This window comes from Pseudorasbora parva, chromosome 21, assembly GCF_024679245.1.
Source record: "Pseudorasbora parva isolate DD20220531a chromosome 21, ASM2467924v1, whole genome shotgun sequence".
NCBI lineage: Eukaryota > Metazoa > Chordata > Actinopteri > Cypriniformes > Gobionidae > Pseudorasbora > Pseudorasbora parva.
The window spans coordinates 13,334,116-13,360,729 of NC_090192.1; the positions used below are offsets into that span (position 1 = coordinate 13,334,116).

General features: G+C 38.4%; 1 protein-coding gene across 1 annotated transcript in view; it reads left to right on the top strand.

The window, feature by feature from the left end:
* grid1b (glutamate receptor, ionotropic, delta 1b) overlaps positions 1–26,614 on the top strand; it is a 741,339-nt gene that overhangs the window by 496,581 nt on the left and 218,144 nt on the right. The window contains 1 exon segment of the mRNA XM_067429947.1: positions 1,832–2,037. Coding sequence (XP_067286048.1) covers positions 1,832–2,037 — 206 coding nt within the window.

Sequence of the window (26,614 nt, forward strand, 5' to 3'; positions counted from 1 at the left end):
TGTAAAGCTAGATTTAAAATGAAAATGTATATTATTATCAGCTATTATGGACATTGAATGTGAGATGGCTGAGACGAACGCGCGCCACCAGACAGAGAGCAAGACTGATATTTACTGAACACAGAACGAACCTCGCAAAAGACTTTTCAAAATGCCGGTTGAAATAAAAGGCTGCGTGCCGTGAGCTCAACCAATCAGCATGTTCAGTGCCCAAGTCCCGCCCTCGAAAGTTCCTGAACTTTGAAAAAGTACTACCCCGCGAGCAGGGCCGTTTGGAGGGGGAAATATTTACCTGGAACTTCATTTAGACCCTGGTTCCTGCGGTCAAAACACACTGAGTACCACCCCAAAGTTCCTGGTTCCTGGGTAAAGTTCCTGCGGTGGAAACGTGGCTTAAGCAACACATGGTGGGTTTTACTCACTGAATGAATAAGCTTTTTGAACAAATAGGTTGCATTAATGATTCAATGACTCACGAATAAGTGTTAGTTCACCAAAAATTAAAATGATGTCATTAATTACTTACCCTAATGGCGTTAGACACCCGTAAGATCTTTGTTCAACTTCGGAACACAAATGAAGATATTTGTGTTGAAATCTGATGGCTCAGACAGGCCTTCACTGACACCAATGTAAATTCTTCTCTCAAGACTCATAAAAGGCACTAAAGATGGCGTTACAAAGTCCATCTTAATACAGTGTCTCTAAAATAATTTTATGAAGTGATGAAAATAGTTTTTGTGCACGAAATAAAAACATAATAACATCTTATATTGTCATATATACTTATACATTTGTTTCAAAACAAAGTTTTAAAACGTTATGAATCAGTGTATTAACTCATGATTCAGATTGCGTGTCAAACTGCTGAAATAACTTGACTTTGGCAAACCAAATCATGAATCGATACGCTGATTCATAACCGTTCGAAACTTTGTTTTGCAATCGGCCCATCGCTATATGAGTGGTTATTTCTGTATTTTGGATTTTGTTGCACACAAAAACTATTCTCGTCCCATCATAAAATTATTGTAGAACCACTGTAGTGAGATGGACTTTGTAGAGACATGTTTAGTGCCTTTTATAGGTCTTAAGAGAGGAAATTACATTGGTGTCAGTGAAGCCTGTCTGAGCCAACGGATTTCAACACAAATATCTTCATTTGTGTTCTGAAGATGAATGGAGGTCATACGGGTGTTGAACGGAATTAGGGTAAGTAATTATTGACAGAATTTAAAAAAAAATGGGTTAACTCACCCTTTAACAGTGACTTGCTGCTACCTACTGGCGGTTTTCATATTTTAAATCATTTTAAATAACAACATTCAACGGTTCATGTTTAAAACATCAAAACATTATGCAGTTTTGACTGCAGGTTATTAATTTATATCACCTCTGAGCTTCTGGTTTTCCTCTCCATTGCATAGATGAATTATGTTAATACAGATTTAATGTGATTGGTAACAGCCCTATTGTGTATAATTATTAGAATTTAATTTATTGATTAAATGTGAGAATTCACACAAAAGATGATGCATACATATAATAAAAAATGGCTTTACAAAGGTAAACAGTTCTATAATATATCCTTCAATTATCGTTATAAGAAAAATCCCATAACATGTCGAGACATAATTTGTGTCAATATCGCACACCCATAATCTCATTATTATTATTATTATTATTATTATTATTATTATTATTATTATTATTATTATTATTATTATTATTATTATTATTATATTGTTTATGTACATTTAAAGATTATCAAATGGCCAAACACTTTTGACATGTTTAAACACCTTTTAATCGCTATCGCTTTGTCTTGCAGATATCCGTGGACTGCAGGTCTTCCTGGACCAGACATCAAGACAAGGTTTAGATGTGTCTCTGCAGCGAGTAGATAGGAACATCAGCGGTGTGTTTTCCAGTTTGTTCACCTCCATGCGCACAGAGGAACTCAACCGCTACAGAGACACTCTCAGAAGAGCTATTCTGCTTTTGAGCCCGCGTGGAGCCCAGGGCTTCATCCATCAGGTTTGTGCTGTTTTTTTTTTACCATAATTCTAGTACAGAGTTGTCACTGGGGTAAGATGACCCTGTCTATAACTTGTCCTACCTCTGGTAACTAGTTGTCATTTGACTTGGAGTGTAGCAGTTCACTTGTTTACTTGGTGCATCAATTACAAATCCTGCTGGTGCATTTGCACCGATCTCTTTTGATTTGTTTGGAATGCTAAAAACTCAATGAACGTCTTAAGTCAAACTCAGTCAAACCGTTGATAAAGCTGCCAACTTATTGTATGACCACTAGGCTACTGAAATTGCATGTGTTGCATTTGAACGATCAAATACATATAGAATTATTTCCAGGGTCTTGGCTAGTGTTCATGTTAACTGTTGGTTTCAACCCAGGCTCATTGGAAATACGTGACTCTGCCTACATTTTTGCAACACCCTAATTATGTACCTCCAGGTACGTTTACCTGCACTTTTGGGGTAAACTGTCCACCGGAGGCGCTAAGTGGTAATATTTTTTCTCCATTCCAGATGCGCAACATGACATCATGACTGATCTCACAGAATGAATATTTTTTGCCTAATTTTATATTTTGGAGTAACTAACTCCACTCCTACCCTAAACCTACCAACTCTCAACAATATAAAACACATAACAGTAACAGGCAAATAAATGTACAGTCGCATGTATTTATTGCAAAAACTGACCAAAAAAACTGTATAAAAGTATTAACTCATGTTGCATTCCAAGTCTTCTGAAGTCATACGATATCTTCATGTGAAGAACAGAGATGATCTTAATGTTTTAGTCGTTGAAATGATGACCGCGCTCCTTTGCGAACAGAACACACATGCAATCGTTCATTCATATTTCTGATTTAAATGATACACAAAAGTTGAATGACGCGGTCGTTTAGGAGACACACGAGAGCCAATGGCATTTTACATTCAAAGCTGACGTAATGACGCAATTGGTCACGAGACACACGACAGCCAATGCTGTCAAAGCTGACGTGACGTTTCTTCCGGCGGCAATATTTGAAATTTATTATTAATCTTTGGCCGATGGATTCGACGTTACTGATCGCTTTTGGGGATTTTCTTCACACAAATCAATCGTTTGTCCTCGGAGCACATGGAATATTTGTACTTTCTGAATAAATGATGTATTTTAAATTATGTAAATTAATACACAAATGGGTAGGTTTAGGGAAGGGATTGAGTTACGCTTTCAAAATGTGTCTGAATATGTATGTGTCCACAAGGTAAATTTATAAACATACTAAATTGTTTTTTTGAAAATGTAAAAATGCAGAATGTTTCTTGTGATGGGTAGGTTTAGGGGCTGTGTGTGTGTGATGGGTAGGTTTAGGGGCTGTGTGTGTGTGCGTGCGTGTGTGTGTTGGGTAGGTTTAGGGCTAGGGACAGTGTAGGGGGATAGAATGAAACGGCGTTGATAAACACGCTGAAAAGCGATTATGCGTCTTGATAGCACGCCAAAATGGGATACGAATTGGCGTGTCATATATACACCATTTCATTAAATCAGTCTGGGCATGGAGAAACAATATTACCACTTAGCACCTCCGGTGGACGTTTCACCCAAAAAGTGCAGGTAAACGTACCTGGAGGTACATAATTCGGGTGTTGCAAAAATGTAGGCAGAGTCACGTATTTCCAATGAGCCTGGGTTGTTGGTTGGTTTTGTTGGTAAAACAGGCATTAAGACCAGAAACTTCCAGTTAAGTGTTTTGGAGCTAGTTAGAGCCAAACTCTGCAGGATAGTGGCAGTCCAGGAACAGAGTTTGACACAGCAGCCTAATATACCTGCTGCTGTTTATGTTCATGATGTAACTTAAACGGCCAAATAAAAAGATAATCACTTCTCTTGACCCAATAACTTTTTTGTAGCTGAATCAACACTTTGTTTAATTTATTCAGTGAAAAATATGCAGTTTTATTTTACATTTCAGTGGGCGGGGCTATTGAATTAGACGTATTCTGTAAAGGCGGTGTTTCACCACACGATGATGTCAAGATGTGCACAAGATCGTTTTCTGGGCCTGGTGTCTATAAAAGCTTTTCTTTGACTAACAATGACGTTTTCAGCTCTGAAACTTACAGGATATTCTTATATTACCATGACCCTTTATATATCAAAAGCTCAAGGGAAAGTTGATTTCTCAATTCATCACCCCTTTAAGAGATCTGGATCTAAAATAACAGGTTACATATATTAATTCTCTTTTGTCTCTGCCCGGAGGACAACATGAGTAAAAATGTATTCAATATGCCCTACAAAACTGTCACTTTTGTTGCATCCCTCCATAATGACTGTACAAATGACCTGACAGGCTGGCACACCTTCACGGTCATTATCTCAGCATCTGAAGCACACTCTTCCACTGATCTGAGGTCATACACATCCATTAACATCACACACAGTCTTAACAAGCTCTGTGGGATCTAAACTGGAATCAGTCGCTCATGCTGGCTGGATGCCCATCACTGCCAAGAGCAAGAGTATGACTTTCTCATGCAAATGGATTATGCCATAAAACAATAGTCATCTGTCTGTAATCTCTTGTGCTCATGGGAACTTGTGTGATTTTTATTCGATCAGCCTCTGATGCTGCATCCCTTTGATTGTAAATATGAACAAAATACAGATTAGTTGCTGCAATTTGGATGGAGTATGGTTTCCACACACCGTTCCATGATGAAACAAGAAAGTGAACATGTGGATGGATGGATGGATGGATGGATGGATGGATGGATGGATGGATGGATGGATGGATGGATGGATGGATGGATGGATGGATGGATGGATGGATGGATGGATGGATGGATGGATGGATGGATGGATGGATTGGTGGATGGATGGATGGATGGATGTGGATGGATGGATGGATGGATGGAAAAAAGATAACAGACTGACAAATACGTTAATTAGACGAATATGAATGTGTCACAGCTAACCAGTTAATTACTCCCAAAACAAATATTTAGGTATTTTAGATTGTCCATTTTTAGATTGTTTACATTTAGAATGTATATAACTTAGCCAGTTATATTTCAGAGGGCAAATATGTAAGATTTAAAATAGATTCCGCTGTGTTTTTACTGGTGTGCACTACGGCATAGCCAGTTGTCATGTTCTCCTGTCATCCGTGACAGGTTGTGCTTCCCAGCCATCAGCACTCAGGTGCCACTTGAGGTCTTTCCTAAAAAAGACACGTTTTGATTTCTTAGCTGATAACTTACTTCTACAGTTTATCCCACAACGGCACAGCACATCATCTCAAAACAAATAACTCAAGGTTTACTGAGCTCAGTGACTGTGAGGGTGCTTATTATCAGTTGAGTTCAGGATCAGGAATACTAATCCTAGATTATTACAAATCTGACAATCTTTTACTTTTCTCCTGCTGTGCCATGTATTTCCGTATGTTTTTTTGTTGTTTTTTTTGATGGAGGATACATTTGGTAAATTGGTTTTGACACTGCGATATCAATGTGGAAATCTACTTCCCCTCATTTTGATCTTGTAACACCAAGGGTAGATTGTACTTAATTAAGGACTGTAAAAATTAACAAAATGATGTTAAATTAAAAAAAAAAAAAAATAAATAAATAAAAATGAGAAGGGGGGTATTGCTAAAGACCTGAGGTCATATTCACAAAACATCTTAAGGCTAAAAGAAAAGTAGCTCCTAACTTGCCGATTTAGGAAAAACCCTTTAAAATAATGCACCATAAAAAAACTAATTCATGCACCAATTGAAATTTTGTGAAACTGTGTGAAACAGGACTTTACAGGACTTTTTTTCAGTCCTAATTTTAGGACTCCTAATTTGTTACTCTAAGAGTATTTCAGAAAGCATTTTAGCTTTAAAACTAGTTCCTAAATCAATGAAATGCTAGGAGTAGTCAAGAGACCTAACTAAGACTAAATCACTAAACATCATAATGGCTGTTGCAATCCACCCAAAGACACTATACAACATTGAGGCAATATGATAATTAATGTATCTTTAATAAAAAAATTAAAAAAAGTTCACATATTTGTCGTGCTGTCCAAAGCAATCGAGGGCTCCGAGCTGGCTCCGAGCTCAGAATTTAGCAAACCTTGTTTATAAAACAAATGTTATAAATTTGTTAATAAAATATAGTTTTCACTTGAATGTATGCTTATATATACATTTATATATATATATATATATATATATATATATATATATATATATATATACACACACACACACACACACACACACACACACACACACACACACACACACACACACACACACACACAGCTAAAGGATTATTAGGAACACCTGTTCAATTTTTCATTAATGGCATTATCTAATCAACCAATCACATGGCAGTTGCTTCAATGCATTTAGGGGTGTGGTCCTGGTCAAGACAATCTCCTGAACTTCAAACTGAATGTCAGAATGGGAAAGAAAGGTGATTCAAGCAATTCTGAGTGTGGCATGGATATTGGTGCCAGACGGGCCGGTCTGAGTATTTCACAATCTGCTCAGTTACTGGAAATACTGTAAAACTAGGGTTTACAAAGAACAGTGTAAAAAGGGAAAAACATCCAGTATGTGGCAGTCCTGTGGGCAAAAATGCCTTGTTGATGCTAGAGGTCAGAGGTGAATGGGCTGACTGATTAAAGTGGATAGAAGAGCAACTTTGACTGAAATAACCACTCGTCACAACCAAGGTATGCAGCAAAACATTTGTGAAGCCACAACAGGCACAAGCTTGAGGCAGATGGGCTACAACAGCAGAAGACCTTACCAGGTACCACTCGTCTCCACTACAAATAGGAAAAAGAGCGGACAATTTGCACAACCTAAACAAATTGGACAGTTGAAGACTGGAAAAAGGTTGCCTGGTCTGATGAGTCTCGATTTCTGTTGAGAAATTCAGATGATAGAGTCAGAATTTGGCTTAAACAGAATGAGAACATGAATAAATCATGCCTTGTTACCACTGTGCAGGGTTGTGGTGGTGGTGTAATGGTGTGGGGAATGTTTTCTTGGCACACTTTAGGCCCCTTAGTGCCAGTTGGGCATCGTTTAAATGCCACAGCCTACCTGAGCATTGTTTCTGACCATGTCCATCCCTTTATGACCACCATATACTCATCCTCTGATTGCTACTTCCAGCAGGATAATGCACCATGTCAAAAAGCTAAAATCATTTCAAATTGGTTTCTTGAAGATGACAATGAGTTCACTGTACTAAAATGGCCCCCAAAGTCACCAGATCCCAACCCAATAGAGCATCTTTGGGATGTGGTGGAACGGGAGCTTCGTGCCCTGGATGTGTATCCCACAAATCTCCATCAACTGCAAGATGCTATCCTATCAATGATGTTGAATCAATGCCACATAGAATTAAGGCAGTTCTGACGGCGAAAGGGGGTCAAGCACAGTATTAGTATGGTGTTCCTAATAATCCTTTAGGTGAGTGTATATGCAACTGTAATGTATTGCTTTGACTTTTAGTTTGCACTTTTGTCTTGGTCCTGGTTCCTGTTTTCCCACTTCATTCGCCGATTGTCTGCACTTGTGTCTTGTTTTTCAGTTAGCCTTTCAAGGTGAGCTCAGTTCTGTGTGAATCCTACTTTTTTTCTTTTCTGAGTTCTTGGCATTACAGAAACTTGCGAACAATTCTAATTAATTCTCATCTGGGATTCTGCAGAATAAGGATTTATGCAACAACACTAGTTTACAATGCTCCATTTTGTAATATCAAAAGCAAAATCATGAGCTGATGGTTCAAGGAACAATTATTGTCCTAAGTGCAAAATGTCACGAGTTCAAATATGAATATGTTTCTACTGACAGATCAGTAACAGTACCAAATTTGGGTGGATTTTGTTTTGTGATTTTACTGGAATGGCATTTTGGGTGAGAGAATGACGGGGTCCGTCACTTAAAGCAGAATAATGCAGAGTCTTTGATCTTTAAATAGGATCTAGTAAGCTTATGCCAGAAGCCTAGTTTCAGACTGTAGTGAGCTGTCTTGTTATCTGTTGTTTAGATAGGCAGCTACCTTCTGAGGCAGCATCTTCAATGGAAAATGAACCTCAAAGGCGGCTGAATTCAGATGCTTTACATTGCCCTCCTCAAACTGAGTTTGGTTATAAGTAAACTAATAATATGGTACTTCAATAAGCACAACAAATACATTGTAAATATATTGGATGAAATATTAAAAATTGTATGAGCCTATGGACACTTTTTTAACATTTCAAAACTGATTAATATATATATGTGTGTGTGTGTGTGTGTGTGTGTGTGTGTGTGTGTGTGTGTGTGTGTGTGTGTGTGTGTGTGTGTGTGTGTGTGTGTGTGTGTGTGTGTGTGTGTGTGTGTGAGTGAGTGACCTGGTAATCCCTACGTTATGGGGACAAAATGTCCCCACAAAGATGGCAATATCCGAAATCCTTGTCCTTGTGGGGACATTTTTAGGTCCCCATGAGGAAAACATCTTATAAATCACACAGAAGGAGATTTTTTGAGAAAGTAAAAATGTAGAATGTTTCCTATGATGGGTAGGTTTAGGGGCAGGGGCAGTGTAAGGGGATATGATGTACAGTTCGTACAGTATGAAATCCATTACGCCTATGGAAAGTCCCCATAAAACATGGAAACACAACGTGTGTGTGTGTGTGTGTGTGTGTGTGTGTGTGTGTGTGTGTGTGTGTGTGTGTGTGTGTGTGTGTGTGTGTGTGTGTGTGTGTGTGTGTGTTTATAAATATTTTAAAAAACTATACGTAATTTTTCAACTACATAAACATATTATAATAACAGTCTACTACTTTCTACTAATATTCGAATGTGGTTGACAAGCTACTTAGTCTAAAGTGGACCATCCAAATAAAGTGTAACCTTGTATGATCCTACCTTCCAGCCAATCACAGCCTTCAGATTTTAGATTCCTATGATTTTTTTAAGCTATAAAAAAATTGTTGTTCCAAGAACATGTCCTATCTGTGCAAATCACTTTGTGCCTGTATGTTCTGGTTGTTAGGCTTTGCGTTGCTGCCTGTCATTCCTAAAGGGAGTCGTTGATAGGAAAGGCTCAAATGATTTGTTTTGCAATTTGTGGAGCTGCATCATCTACAGGGGTTGTGCTGTCCATTTGAGAGTTGTTAAAAAGAAGACTGGTGAGCCAGGGACAGAATGCCTCCTGGGTGCCCGGACGTACCGCTGGCAAAACTCTCTAATATGCTACCCATATTACGCAGACACATACACTGATTTATACAAGCAGGTCTAAACAAGTCCTGAATCAGCATCCAGGAATAATAATCCAGTCAAAATTGTATGTTTTCAGTAAAGATCAGATTTAGGTTAAGGCTTATTCTGTGTTCCACTAAACTTGGAAAGTTGTAATTTACAATTTGTAATTTTGCAAAGGCAACAGAGCAGCACTTGAACTCAGAAGTGTAACCCAACTTGTGAGGGAATCCAATCGATAATCCAACACCATTTTATTAGACAGAGCACATTATCGCAAGTTGAGAAACAAAGCTACAAAACTAAATAACATAAAAAAGAAAGCATATTATGGACAAAAAATCTCCAATTCTAGGAATGATAGCAAACAATTGTGGAAAGTATTACAGGAATTGATGTGTAAAAAGTCAAATAATTTGAATATGTACATGGAGACTAATGATGGTGACATTTTAAGTAAACCTTGTGATATTGCCAATCATTTGAATGATTTTTTTATATGCAAAGTAGAACAATTAAGATCTTGTATGACAATGCAAGACACTGAATCTCCTTGTGACAATGTTAGATTTATTATGAGAGGGAAAATTTGCTCCCTGTCATTTAATACTTGTGATGAGGACAACGTTAAGAAGTTGCTTCTCTCTTTATCTGATGAGAAAACCCCTGGTAATGATCATCTTGATGGCAAAATTTTTAAAATTGTTGCAAATATTTTGTCCAAACCAATATGTCACATCTTTAATAGGTCAGTTCTCAGCGGAGTGTTTCCGAAGATATGGAAACAGTCTAAAATTGTGCCTTTACTGAAAGATGAAAAGGCAGGGTTTACTCCTTCTAATTGCAGACCAATTCATATTCTTCCTGTATTAAGCAAAATATTTGAAAGGTTACTTTTTAATCAAATGCTAGAGTACTTTACATTAAATGAATTGCTAACGAGTTCACAGCATGCCTATAGACCAGGCCATTCAACTAACACTGCATTAGTGCATATGGTTGATCAGTGGCTTACATATATAGAGAATAAAAGACTTGTTGGTGCAGTACTTTTAGATTTTACAGCTGCATTTGATGTAATTGACCATGATATTCTGTTGTCAAAGCTCAAGTATTATGGATTCTCACAATTGTCTGCTTCACTGATAAGGAGTTATCTATATGGCAGAACTCAGCAAGTATTTTTTAATGGTAGTTTTTCTGATAGTAAATGTATATCATGCGGTATTCCACAGGGCAGCTGTCTGGGTCCACTCTTATTTTCAATTTTTGTGAATGATTTGCCCCATGTTGTTAGAAATGCAGAAGTTGTACTGTATGCAGATGATGCAAGCTTATTTTGTGCATCTCCTTCAATAACCGATCTAAGTATGAACCTTCAAAACCAATTAAATTTGATTATCAACTGGGTTAATTTGAACAAATTAGTACTAAATATTTCTAAGACCAAATGTATTGTTTTTGGTACTAAACACTTGTTAAATAAACCTTGTAACCTAAATTTGAACATTGATACAACTTTGGTTGAGCAGGTTACTACAACTAAACTCTTGGGTGTCAAGCTGGATAATCAGCTCTCATGGACTGATCAGATAAATAATATTGTTTCTAGGATGGGCAGAGGCATTGCTTTAGCTAGGAAGTGTGTGCCGTTTTGTCCACCCTCAGTCATGAAAACAGTAGTCCAGTCTTTGGTTTTGTCACACCTGGAGTACTGCTCAGTTATTTGGTCTAGTGCTACACAAGAGCACTTGAGAAAACTTCAACTTGCTCAGAATAGAGCAGCCAGAGTTGCTCTTGGCTGTTCGTACAGGACCGGTGTGAATGAGATGCACACTATATTAGTATGGTTAAAGGTACAGGATAAATTAAAGATAAGTCTTCTGTGTTACATGCATAACGCTATCTACAAAAACAAGCCTACATTTTTTGTGGATAAATTGGTGTACAGTGGATATTGCCATCAACATATTACTCGGCAGGTCAGCTCAGGTGATTTAGTTGTTCCTTTTGCACAATCAAACTATATGAGAAGAACTGTACTATTTAGATCCTCAGTAGCTTGGAATCAACTCTCAATGTGTATAAGACAAACAAGCAACATATCTTATTTTAAAAAAATGTTAAAAAATGTATGATCTGTAATGATAACTAAGTGTAATGACTCAAATTGAAGTGTATGTAGTCTTTTGATAACATATTTTAAAAAGTGTAATGTGATTGTGTATATTGTTTTGATATTGTAAAATGGACCCCAGGAAGATTAGCGACCACTCGTGGAAGCTAATGGGGTTCCAAATAAATAAACAAATAAATAAACAAAATGGTAGCTCTGACATTGTTGTTTTTTCTTTAATATCACAACTTATGAGCATCGAGCAATGGAAGGTCTTTATGGTTGGAGGTATCCCAGCAAACATTTTAATGGTGATGCCAGTGTAAGCATTATATGGGCATGAGGTATGGGCCCTACATGTTTTTTTTTTTTTATCCATTTGTTCTATGTCGGAACTGTCTGAACTAGCCCATACTGGGGCTAAGAGAGGACAGACGGATGCTTGGATTTATTACAGTTCATCACTAAGAAAGGTTTGATGGCAGATTTAGTCGCACAGACAGCTGCATGTGAGTCGTGACAGAATGCAGACCGACTGAAGGACACTTTATTATAAGCATAAAATCTCAAATGGAGATTCATGAAATGCATCTTACATGTTCATTGGTGTTTTTAGATCATCCGAGAGAGAGAGAGCTTGGATGCAAATGTTTGCCATATTGCAAAATGTACACCGGCTTGAGTACATTTTCTTTTGACAAAAAAAAAACTATGATTGGAGGATTTAAATGATTGTAATCTGATAAATGGAAGCATGAATGCTCGGACACTCCTCTTTTGATTTAGAAACTCATCCTACTTACCAAAATTGCAATCTATGATTACACAATAATTCATGGGACTATATAAAGTCCCGTATTGACATGAATCCCTTTTGCTATCAGGATTCAAGGTTAAAATGTGCCTTGTGCAGTAACAAAAGAGATTATTTTAGATTAAATAAACAGCTGGATGTTGAGATATGTCAAAATGACACAAAACATACCTGGCATTTCTTTTTTATCTCAGCCTTTAGATTTGGACATCACATCAGTATTTTGAAAATACATTTGATCTGTAGATAGCTCTAAAGGCGTTCTTTTTTAAGCACAACTTTTTGCTTTTCTATTTTAGAACTCTTAGTTCTCATAGTATGAGGCCGCCGATAACCTTTTATTGAAATATTTATAACTCCTACTGCTTGAACACAGAATCTAAGATCTGAGTATTGAATATGAAAAGTCACTGCATTTTCAAGTTTCAATCCTCTTTTAACTATCCAAACGCTGTAATGATGTAGCTGTGGTTAAATAGGTCTTTCTTGGTGACTGCCTTTGACAAACATCATTCTGTTCCTTTTTAAAATCAAGGCCGAAGTAGCAGGCTAGTGTGTTAATATATTCCTGTACAACATGCATGAGACTGCGTGGCTTTCAAGGCTGTGTGATGATGTTATGATCGGGCATATTTGCTAATTTTAAATCCTGTATTCAAAGACTTTTTTCCACCCGAGATAGCTTATTACACTGCCTTTCAGGTCCTTGGTAAATTAGGCTTCATTATTATTTTACAGAGATGAATAAATACTGATTTTATTGAAAGTACATAAACCTTAAAAAGCCCATGAGTTTGGAATTTAGATTTTGTGAAGTTGTAGTTTCATAAAGCACAGCAGTAATACGTTTTTTTAAATTATGTTTTTATGCTGTAGTATTGCCATTTTGCTCCTCTGTTCGTTTAAGTTTGACTGTTCTGTAACAAATAAAAACATACAAAGCCAGATGATATAAAGAGCCCGAGATTCCAAAGAATTAACAAAATACATGTTTATGCCAAATTTCTTAATTAATATTCAGATTAGTAGCATTGTCAATGTGTTGCTGGTTAAACTTAAGTGTTTAACATCAATAGCAGATATCTCAATCATTAAACAATTTCAAGACTTTTACTTGTGGTTTAAGCACAAGTAAAATCTGTTTATCAGTCAAATGAATTGATGGATTAAATGGAATTTAACATGGAAATGTGTATGAAATATATAATCAGTAAGTAAAAAAAACACAATAAGAAGACCAGTACTGGACAGGTTATTGGGTAAATAAGTATGGGTTAATGTCCCAGGGTGATCAGAGCAGGGCCCAGATGTGAGGGGGGTGGGGGGTGGGGGGGTCCATCCCATCAGAACCATTTGAATAAATATTGCATACAACATGACACAGAAAAACTTATTTTTTCCACTATTTTCTAGAATTAAGTGGAAATAGCCCAAACTGTCTACAAGTTGAGTGTGGCGTGAGTTACACATTTTCAAAAATAAATTTATGAAAACAAAAAATCAAAAAGCGCCTACTTTTTTTTTTTTTTTTGGGGGGGGGGGGGGGGTTATTACAGCTTAGACAACATATACTTATAGGTTTATGACTTTTAGCTGTAAAATGACGCCAACATTTTGAACCTAGACCACTGTATGTGTGTATGGGAAGCTTTTCAATTTGGGTAGGCCAAATGGTGGAAATCCCCAAAAATGGTAGCCTGACGTGGTCATACTCAATTCTAGTCAGAATATGCGTCTGAAACTGCCTCATTGGGCTGTGATTATGGGGCGTGTTTCAACCGAACCAGGAAAGACATCAATTGGATAGACCTACAACCAATCAGAGCAACGAAGCGACGCATTACACTAGCTGTCAAATGTCAACAGAGCTCAACTGCACTGTGTTGCCAAGTCTGGGTTTTTTTCTGCGAGTTGTTTTCTATGTCCAGGGGTTGTTTTCTATGTCCAGGGGTTGAAGCTATTATATCACATAATATGACTGTTATGTGATATATAGACCAATGAGTGTAAACAAATAACACACATTTTACCCCCCAAGACCCAGCCCCCCGAGAAACTTTGGTTTTGGGCTAGTAGTTGGCGGGTTTTGTTGTAAAAACTTGGGAACCCTGTCTGCACGCGCCCTGGAATAAATGATCTTTGCGGTGTTGTAAAAAAATAAAAGAATTTAATGATACACAGAGTACTTACCCAACATGATCATCATTTCTGAGAGAAATTGTGATGGTGAATGCATATACAAACAAGCTCTCCATTTAGGATTTGAACAAATATAATCTAAGCCCCTTTGATGACGTGCATGATTACATTACTGTTTATCATCTGTCCGTCATCGTCTGAAGCCCGTCCTGATGATTTCATTGGTCCGAACAGTTTCTGTTTGGAGATATTTACTCTATGGAGCGAGGCCAGACCGAACCGCCCGACCTAAAAACATCTACCTTGTGGGCGGGGCTAAGTTCGGCTGGCATCCAGGCAAAAAAAATGACCCTGGAGTGTAAGAGGTTAAAATAAGCAAAATTATCTGCAAATGGGGTAAGAAAAATAATCTTGTTTTCTGTTTGAATTCCACTTTCAGTGTGTTCAGTTTGTTGGCATACACTTCAGTCAGAAATGAGAGGGTGACTGTCACTGACTGACTGGCAAATAGAAAACTGAGATAGGTTGCCTTGGCGCATCTGGCTCTCCCACAGATGCAGTTTCATTTCATTACAGAGTCTCGCATTTCAGTGATCATCTGCTTTCCAACCTGGAGTTTTGCATTAAGAGTGTTGAGGTGCTTTGTTATGTCACACTAAAAATGCCAAGTCGCTCAGCCATTTTTCATCCTCAAGCTTGAGGATGACCTTTTGTTTGCTTTCATGAAACAAGCGATCCCAGTGCAGGTATCATTAAATATTCACAACACTTTACCCCGACTAAGCCAATGCAACGCTGTGTTGTAATCAGCCATTGTACCTATGTGAGGTATGGCGCATCCTGCACAGAATTTCCTCTAAAAGTTCCCTGAATTGACAGTGATTCAAACGTTGTGGATGTATAAAGTGTACTGTTTTGTTTACAACAGTCATTGCATGTCCCAGGTCCAACACCTTTCCACACAGGGGCCTCCTGGTAAATTATGTCGTAGTAGGCCTTCAGGGGGGTGTTCCAGAAAGCAGGTTATATGACATACCAGGTAACAGTAAGTTAGCAGATAACCTCAAAAAAAAAAAAAAAAAAAAAAATCTATCTATACCAACCTGCACCGGAGCAGGTTATGTTCCAGGGTCAGTTTGCTTAAGAGGTATTCCGATGGGGTTATATACTTAATGTAGTTTCCTCCTGTGTGCCCCACCTTTTCTTGAACCAAACCAAGACCTCCCCACACATTGCAGGTGAGCCATCTGTTTTCAGCCCAACAAGTTTATCCCACTGCAGTTTCCTGTCAATGCTGCACTGCTCCACTTGTGACAAAATGTCCCATCCAGATGTTGTTCTGTGAATTGCTCTTAAATCTAAGTTTTAAAAATGTTCCTGGTGATGGAAAACTGAGCCTCTACCCTTCAAATGAATATAGAGAGCTAGGCAATGTCCATCCTGTCTGCACTCTACAGCCAAATAACATGTACCTAAGTCCATAGCTTTATCGTTTAGCTGGATCTGAAAGTCGGAACCCAGCTCATCCACCTGACAAGCCACAGTGTTTCGGGAAAGGCGGATGTTAGCAAACTTCTTGTCCAGGCACACGACACCACATCTCTTTTCTATGCATGTAAAAAAAATATATATATATATAATTTCCCTATAGAGAACGGATTGCATGCTCTTGCTATCGTTACATCAATTATAGAGCTTGCCTTCTGAGCTCAACCACTATGAATGTTCATGGGAGTAAATTTGTTTTTCTGTTGCGGAAGTTTGTGTTTCAGTTCTTTGACTTTTAGCAGCAGAACATGATTTAAAGTTTGAATCAACTGACAGCCCAGAAACGCCTGAGCCATAATAAGTAGAATGTGCAAGTACTTTGCTGTCTGTGAAGGAAAGTATATCTTTATCATAGTATCCTTTCGATGGTTGGCATCAGCACTGACACATCCATCTCCAACTGCATTGGTCTCTTGTTACCCAGGTGCCACATTATCTGTCAAGTCCTGTAAGGTGATGTTTAAAGTTCAAATATTTTCAACATCTTTTTACGTCCTTGAATTAATCTGGATTTTTAAGTCAGTTGGTTGAATTGGTCGACTGACTCATTCATAAAGACAGTTACTTGATGCCAAGGCATAACAATGTAACCTGCAGTAAAGTTGCTTAAATATCCTCACCAACACAGACTGACAGTCAATCTGATGTTCAAAATGTTCAATGACAATCCAATACTGGTGAAATATCAGCAATCTTAGAAGGCCTCTTATCCAATCAGATTCAAGGAGTGGAACTAACTTTTGTATCAAGTATACTAATAATTGGTTATACTTTATTTTGGTTACAGTGTTATTGTATGTGTAAGTACTAGAGTGCGGATCGGGCCGCATTTTTCTGTCCGAGCCCGACCCGCGTCCGACAGAGCAGTAACCGAACCCGACCCGAGCCCGACAGGCATTCAAATATTTATGTCCGAGCCCGACCCGAGCCCGGCAGTTAAAATCATTTTTTTTCCCTCATATACTAGTGACACGTACGTTTGATTGTGTGGAAAGCCCACTTTTATTAAGCAGCTGTAGGAAGGCATTCTGAAATGTTTACAGACGAGGGCATAAGCGCGCACACGGGGCATCAAACGTTACACGGAGCCCAATCAAATAGCCAACTGAAATTAAATGAACAAAGGTCTGCTAAAAATGGCCCAAGCTAACAGAACAAAACATTAACGTAACACAATTAAAATGCATATTGAAATGAAAGTCATCTTACCAATTTTCTCAAACTGTATGTTTCCTAAACTGCAACATGGGATCTATTTACATAATCTATCCATCAAAGTTTAGGCTAATCGAGGTTTTATGCAGAAAAAGGATTGCATCAACTGTGGATGGCTTCAAGGCTGTCCTCCTGCCAGCAGCGCTGAAGTTGCGCTCACTGGAATGATGAGGATGCCGCGGGCAATATGCACGCACGTGTTGCGCGTTGTTGTCACGAAGACATAAACAAATTTCCGCATGCAGGAAGACGGATGTTAGGGTAATATAATGCATGTATTTTAATCACAAAAACAAACCATTGCATAAAGTTAAACAGACCCATTGGCTACTTGCATAATACGCAGTTTTAAATTTAAAAGGTTCAATGCCTAATCGCGCTGACGTGACCGAGCCCGACCCGAACCCGAACGTCATTTCTAAATATCTGTCCGAACCTAGCCCGACCCGTCGGGTACCGTCCGAACCCGTCGGGCTCGGGTCGGGTATCCATCCTCTAGTAAGTACTGAGTAATATTAATTAACAACATGTACTAATAGAGTTAGGGTAGGATTGGGTTTTAGTTAATGGTTAGTTGCATGTAATTATGCATAATCGACCCGTTCTCACTCCCAAGGCATCAAAATCCAAAGCATGGTCAAGTGCCTTCATACATTACAATGAAGACGCTAAAGGTACCCCTTGGCATCATTTTTTGACACGCTGGGTGCTCCATTAATTTCAAAGAGAAACCTTTGGCGTCACACACAGACATGGGAACTTTATCGTCATAACAATTTATTGGTTTATGATTTTGCCATGATGACATGTTGGAGTGTGATTCTGGATTTTTAGATACGTTTTAAAATGTAACCCAACCCCACCCCATCCCATCCCTAAACCTACTCATTTGTGTTATATGATATACAACACAAGCCTGACAAGCCAGACCCACATCAAGATGTTTGGTCTGGAAACTCACCATTGACAGGGCTCAATCCGAGGGGAGGGATAAACGGTTGTCTTTCAAACTCCCTCTGCACGCAATTGGATAACGCTACAATCAAGCAGAGAAACAAAGGTGAAGCGGAGCTAGTTGAAGCTAGTAAACATGTGAAGATTAAACTTTCGCTGTGTCCGGTTGGCAAAACTCCGAACACGTCTTTCCTTCTTTAAGAATGACTTCAGTGCCGTTCTTTGTTCTTTTCTCAGAGAAAAGCTTAACTCCAAGTCCTCCAGAGTCGCGGTCAAAGCTGATTCAAAAGACTGCCATTCGACAGCTTCTGTGTTTACTAGAAGCATGCAAAGCGCAACTTGGCCATCAATATGTTAAGCCCCGCATACCGACTCTATACACGATATGATTGGCCTGACCAGAGTTTGTTTTTTACAGCTCAGAACTGTATTGAGAGTTGCTAGACGATACTCGCGGAAGATTAGATTTGTTGCCGCTAGGGTGTGTCTAGAATTCTAGGCTAATAAAACACAGGATATAACAGGCAGATACAACTGCATCCCCAATTTATTCAAAAAGTACAAAAAGTGTTCTGAGGCCAAACGATTGATTTGTGCGAAGAAAATTATCTGATTGCGTCATTACGTCAGCTTTCATTGTAAAATTTAATTGGCTTGCGTGTGTCTTGTGACCAATTCCGTCATGCTAAAGAGTCATGTGTATCATTTGAATGAGATATAAATAAGTTTGTTCACAGAGCGGCAGGATCATCACTTCAGCGATTAAAACATTAAGATCAACTCAGTTCTTTAGATAAAGATATCACCAGAACACTTGGCCTCTTGGCCAACACAAGTTTTATAATAGTTTTATAATAGTATTAATATTTTATACAGTTTTGGTTAGTTTTTGAAATAAATACCTGTGGCTGTACTTTTATTTGCCTGTTACCTCTTTCATATTGTTTAGAAGTGGGGTAGGTTTAGGGTAGGAATTGGGTTAGTTGTTCCAAAATATGAAAGTAGCCTTTAAATATTAATAAAATCATATCTGCTTTTACAAATGCAAAGAATTAAATGCGCCTTGATCTAATGCATTGGATAAACAACTGAAATCAATGGAGTACCCTGCATTTCAATATACTGTGTCGATCTGCAGTGTGGCGCAGAAGGAACATGACCATGGTTCGGATTTTGACACCTAAATTGGGAGTGAGAATGGGTTGGCATAATTTACTGTTATTACTATGTTTAGTACATGTAACATATGTAACAAGGACACTGTGAAATAAAGTGTTACCAAATAATTTACTGCATCCCTCTCCATGTTCTCGATTTCTCTGATGGCCATTCTGTGTTTTAAGGACATAGTTTGAATGAAAATCTTAGCCCTAGAATTGCAGCATTTTTTAAAGTATTTTATTTGTATTTATTTATTGAGGATTGTTCATGTTCTCTGCCACCGATGTTGACTGGAGTTTTGTTAAATCCCAAAACCTCTACCTTTTTTTTCAGAAGTTCTGACTTTAGAGTTATGTTTCCTCCTGCACTGCTGTGTTGGTGTGTATGTGTGGGCCTGAGCTGTTATAGGTGTCCCATCAATTCTCATTTTATTTAGGATTTCTCCTCTTTTACTGTTCTCTGTGCCTGCTGCTCATAGACGTAGGGGGCCGCCCCGCCACTGCTGTCGCACCTGGAGATCGATTGAGTGGCATTAGTTATCTAGCATGATGGATGACACTCAGTGGGAAACATGTTACCCCAGAGGCGTAGGAGACAGATACTTTTCAGGTGTTGTTAGTGCCACTGAATTACTTGCCTTCTGCTCTTGATTGCTTCAATGTTTGTTGAGATATTCTACAAAATAAAAGATGGAGCTCATGGGTGTCAGGTAAGGTGCTTTGCAGACACAATCGTTTAAGCAAAGCCAGACATTACAAAGTTTAATGTACCATGCATGTATTTGTATCTTCAAGTCATTTGCCACCTCTTGTGAAAAAAGGGGAGTGATTATGTGTATGGAATTGTGCATATATATATCTGTCCTTCTCAAAAAATTAGCATATTGTGATAAAGATCATTATTTTCCATAATGCAATGATAAAAATTAAACTTTCATACATTTTAGATTCATTGCACACCAGCTAAAATATTTCAGGTGTTTTATTGTTTTAATACTGATGATTTTGGCATACAGCACATGAAAACCCAAAATTCCTTTCTCAAAAAAATTAGCATATTTCACTTGACCAATAAAGAAAAGTTTTTTTAATAAAAAATTATTATGTTCAGTTATGCACTCAATACTTGGTCGGGAATCCTTTTGCAGAACTGACTGCTTCAATGCGGCGTGGCATGGAGGCGATCAGCCTGTGGCACTGCTGAGGTGTTATGGAGGACCAGGATGCTTCGATAGCGGCCTTAAGCTCATCCAGAGTGTTGGGTCTTGTGTCTCTCAACTTTCTCTTTACAATATCCCACAGATTCTCTATGGGGTTCAGGTCAGGAGAGTTGGCAGGCCAATTGAGCACAGTAATACCATGGTCAATAAACCATTTACCAGTGGTTTTGGCACTGTGAGCAGGTGCCAGGCCATGCTGAAAAATGAAATCTTCATCTCCATAAAGCTTTTCAGCAGATGGAAGCATGAAGTGCTCCAAAATCTCCTGATAGCTAGCTGCATTGACCCTGCCCTTGATAAAACACAGTGGACCAACACCAGCAACTGACATGGCATCCCAGACCATCACTGACTGTGGGTACTTGACACTGGACTTCAGTCATTTTGGCATTTCCTTCTCCCCAGTCTTCCTCCAGACTCTGGCACCTTGATTTCTGAATGACATGCAAAATTTGCTTTCATCCAAAAAAAGTACTTTGGACCACTGAGCAACAGTCCAGTGCTGCTTCTCTGTAGCCCAAAGTGGCTTGACCTGGGGAATGCGGCACCTGTAGCCCATTTCCTGCACACGCCTGTGCACGGTGGCTCTGACTGTTTCTACTCCAGACTCAGTCCACTGCTTCCGCAGGTCCCCCAAGGTCTGGAATCGGTCCTTCTCCACAATCTTCCTCGGGGTCTGGTCACCTCTCTTGTTGTGCAGCGTTTTTTGCCACACTTTTTCCTGCACAGACTTCCCACTGAGGTGCCTTGATACAGCACTCTGGGAACAGCCTATTCGTTCAGAAATTTCTTTCGGTGTCTTACCCTCTCGCTTGAGGGTGTCAATGATGGCCTTCTGGACAGGGTCGGGTCGGCAGTCTTACCCATGATTGCGGTTTTGAGTAATAAGCCAGCCTGGGAGATTTTAAAAGCCTCAGGAATATTTTGCAGGTGTTTAGAGTTAATTAGTTGATTCAGATGATTAGGTTAATAGCTCGTTTAGAGAACCTTTTCATGATATGCTAATTTTTGAGAATTTTGGGTTTTCATGAGCTGTATGCCACAATCATCAGTATTAAAACAATAAAAGAGCTGACATATTTCAGTTGGAGTGCAATTAATCAAAAATATATGAAAGTTTATTTTTTTTTATCATTACATTATGGAAAATAATGAACTTTTATCACAATATGCAATTTTTTTGAGAAGGACCTGTATATACCTTTCACCCCACTAGCGATGGCCCTCTTTAGCCCCTTTCACACTGCGATTCCGGCAAATACACGGATAATGTGACCCGGCATTTGTTCCCGGGCCGCTAGATTTAGTCCATTCACACTGCCCGCGAAATACCGTAATATGTGCGCTTTCACATACCCGTAACGGTCCCGGATCGAGTTGACACGTGACATCCGGATGTGACGTATAATGGCGAGCGATCTCAGCTTCAGTGCGGATAGTAAGGGGCTCCGTGGTCTCGACTTGTGTCCAGTTTGCGCACATTCCTGCTTGTTTGATTTTAGTTTATTTTGTATACGAACACTCTCTGCGTTTAAAACACTGACTAGCTCTTCTGGCACTGCAGGGTTGTATTAATGAAAAAAACAAGTTCTAGGAGTCGCACGATAACTACATACACGTTGCGGCACTAGTTTTGGCTTTTGTTCACACAGCGCTAATCCCGGATCAAATCCCGCAATGTTACTAGGTCCCCGACCTGGGTTCAATTCGGTAATCAATTCCCCGACGTGGTTGCTTTCACACAGAAGGCGACCCAGCAATGTTCCGGGAATATTGCGGGTCCGACGTGCAGTGTGAAAGGGGCTTTTGAGACTCTTCAGACCAAAAGATCATTTAGACCTACGGTACACCTGAGCATAACAAAAGTTTGTCTCAAAAAATGATAAATGTTTTTAAACCTGATAATAGCAAAACGCAATGTAATTGTCACAAACATTAATACAGTGCATGTTCACATATAGGAAAACAACTGTACAGCATGGGCAGACAAAAATCACTTTTGCCCACTTATTCACATGGGACAGCAGTAGCCTAGAAAAAAATTCTAAAGTTATCTCTCAAAAAGCAGCCTTTTGTTGTTGTCTTGTTGTTTTAAAGCAAATATCCACTTCATTAAGCGCCTGTTTTTCTCGCAGTACTGTCTGTTTGTTTTACTGACTGAGAAATGGGCTCAGATGATTCAGACCATGTGACCAATTCACTGAAAAAAAAGAATCGAATCAAACGAATGATTAACTGACAAATTTTTGTCAAAGCAACAGCACCTCTGGACGATAGTACCACACAGCCCAACGGCACTGGAGCTAATCGTCCATGAAAATGCAATTGGTCTGTGCTTAAAGCATATGCAATAAAATTACAATTTAGGTAATCAGACAAATTCTCCACAAATTACCAACTATTGATACAATTGGCTTAATATAAAGGTGCTTAACCATGATAGTTTAGGAACACATACCTTACGAGTGCGACCTCTAGGAACCAAATCAGTTAGGCAGACAACATGCATGCTGGGAAGCTGAGGGTTCTTCCAGTCTATCTGACGGACAATATGCCTAAATCAGTCGCACCGAAACCTCTGACTATGCACAAACAAAGATGTCACTAGAATACAAGGGAATACTTGGACAAAAAAAAAAAAAACGCATGGACAGCTCCCACTTACTTGCAGAAGGGCAACCTCAACTATATGCCAGCCAAAGAATTTCATCCACCAAGCTGATCTGAAAATACACTAACAATAGCTACAGTATGCCACTGACAACCCAGCCAACATCACCCAACACCTGGATAATGACCAAATGTGACACAGGAAGAAAGTAACTGTGGCGCATGATGCCATTCCTTCAAGTCAGCCAGTATATGTGCACTTCTGCTGCCCACTAATAGGGCAATCGATGCACAGACTAACCAACCACATGCAGGCAGGAAGAACTTCACTGGACCCTTCACACAAAGATAGTACAAAGTAACAGTAAGTAACACGTTGAATTAAAGGATTAGTTTCCCTGCCAAACACAGAATTTTGGGTTATTTGTGAGAAAACGCTTCCAGGCCAAAAACGGAATTTCCAGGTTTCAGTGTTTTCACTGTTAGACGCTAGGGAGCTCTATTACGCATCTTCTGAATGAGTACTGAATCTCCTGATCAAAACACATGCGAGTAAGATGCAGTAAAACGAGCGATCGTATGTATTCATATGCATATGAAAAATAATGTGATCATCTTTAAACAGCATATGAATCAAAACTATCTAATGTTACTGAATGAAATGTGGAACCAGGATGAGCTACAGGACTGTGAAAGCATTAGGAGTGTTGATGGACTCGATCTCCTCCATCTGTGTTTGATCATCGTTCTGAATCTAATCTGGAAACAGTCTTTCACAAAAACATGATTTTCTCAGCTTTTTGTTCAAAATGTTGTTTTTTATGAAACTTACCCACATTCATGTATTGATAAATAAGCTCTCTCTCTCTCAGATATTCGTAAAACTAAATATTCTATGGGCTATTAAATTTTGGTGAAAGTGGTCAAAAACCAGTGGCTGGCAACTTTTTTTTTTTTTTTTTTTTTCACTGGCAGGGAAAGAGTTAAAAATGGAAATTTCCAAATAATTTACTCAACCCAATCTCATCCAATATGTTTATGTCTTTCTTTCTTCAGTCGGAAAGAAATTAAGTTTTCTGAGGAAAATATTCCAGGATTTTTCTCAATATAATGTTTTCAATTGCAGCCGGTAGGTTGAAGGTCCAAATCAATGCAGTTTTAAAGGGATTCAAATGGCTTTAGATGCTCTGCACGATCCCAGACGAGGAACAGGGTCTAATCTAGGGAAAGGATTTTCATTTGGTCATTTTCAAAAAAGTGTATATACATTTTAACCTCAATTGCTCATCTTGCACTGCTCTGCGGGACACAATGGATTACATAATCACACCGGAAAGGTCATGCCAGACGAAGAGAGAAGTATTGCAAAGCGCACGTGCGAAGACTAATACAAAGATCCTATACGACTAAACGTAAAACAATGATGTTGGGGCCATTTTGAAGTTGCAGGTTGTAAAGGCCGTTTGTGTTAGTCTTCGCACGTTCACTTGGGGCGATACTTCCACCTACATGTACTGTGACCTTTCTGACGTGTTTACGTAATCCTTGGCGCATTGCAAAGCATCGCAAGATGAGCAATATATATAATAATAATAATAATAATAATAATAATTATTATTATTATTATTATTATTATTATTATTATTATTATTATTATTATTATTATTATTATTATTATTATTTTTATGGGAATCACCCTACCACCACTAATGTGCAGCATCCACCTGGATGATGCAACGGCAGCCATATTGTGCTAGAATGCTCACCACACACCAGGTGATTGGTGAAGAGGAGAATTAGGAGAGGTGAATGATTAGGAGGCCATGACAGAGGCCAATGGGCAAATTTGGAGAGGATGCCAGGGTTACACCCCTACTCTTTTTTGAAGGATATTCTGGGATTTGAAATGATCACAAAGAATCATGACCTCAGTTTAACGTCTCATTCGAAGGACAGTGCTCATTGACAGTATAGTGTCCCTATCACTATACTGGGGCGTTAGGACCCACACAGACCACAGGGTGAGCGCCCCCTGCTGGCCTCACTAACACCTCTACCAGAAGGAACCTAGTTTTTCCCAGGAGGTCTCTCATCCAGGTACTGACCAGGCTCAACCCTGCTTATCTTTAGTGGGAAACCAGTCTTGGGCTACAGGGTGATATTAGTGCTGGTAGTTTCACTTGATAAGGCCGTATTTCTCTGTCGGGATTGTGCAGAGCCCTTTAAAGTGCTTTGAAACTGCACTGATTTAGACTTTCGACCCATTGGTTCCATTAAGTCCATTATGTTGAGAAAAATCCTTGAATGTTTTCCTCAAAAAAACTTAATTTATTTTTGACTGAAGAAAGAAAGACACAAACACCGGATGAGATGGGGGTGAGTAAAATATCAGAAAATTTTCATATTGAAGTGAACTAATAGTTTAATAGTATTAGGGGATACCTCTACATAAACAAAAAAGGTTCTGTTTGTTGTGTTATATATGTTTCATTATTGTCTTATTTGTCAGTGTAGCAGTGGTGTGCACACAATGTTTTTACATAATTTAAAAAGAAAAAAAATCACACTGCAGAGCTAAAGATAAGTTATATAGGCAATGTTTATAGCCACATTACCTGCTCACATTGATACTAATGTACACGCGCAAATTTTTTGCTATCCTCAGATTCATCTGATTGGTCCACTGTTTTTAAACTGATCAAACTGATTTTAAACTGATTTAAACTGATTAAATCTACTCCAAAAGTTAACTTGACACATCATCAAGTATAAAGATGGGTGCCTGTTCTAAAATGTGGTTCATACAGCTGGGAGGTTGACAGTAGACAACCAACAGTTGTCTTCAGGAAATTACCATGAATTAGTCCATTAGTGAATCATGAATCAACAATCAATCACTAAGGATAACTCATTGGTCTAGCGGTAATGTTTTTATTTTAAGAGCAAGGAAAACATGATTCTAATTTGCCATAAGGGGACTTGCCATAAGAGCTAACAAAATATCAATAAAAGATAATGTTATTATATATATATATATATATATATATATATATATATATATATATATATATATATATATATATATATATATATATATATATATATATATATATATATATATATATAAGAACAATATAATACAATACAATTTAAATTGTCCTCATATTTGATGGTTATTCAAACAATTTCATTAAACAACTAAAAATGTTCCCCTTTTGGAAGCTCTTTTAATTCACTTGCACCGGTGCGCCCAAATTTTTATAACAGAAATAATCACACTAGAGATCCCTGCATGCATAAAATGATGAGGACAAAATATTCCCCTCCATCCCACCATAAATTCTGTTTATGCGTGTACATAGTCCAGCACAGGCACGTCCTGTGTTAGCGGCCTTAAAGACTGCATAATTTAACTTTTTAAGAGGGGAAAGTAAGAAAAAAGAGTTGTAATGGATGTGACAGGTTAAACCCTGTACCATATTCCTGTTCAATAACTATAACTCCTCCTTTATTTTATTCATTTACAAAAATAATCGCCTCTCTAATGCCCTTGA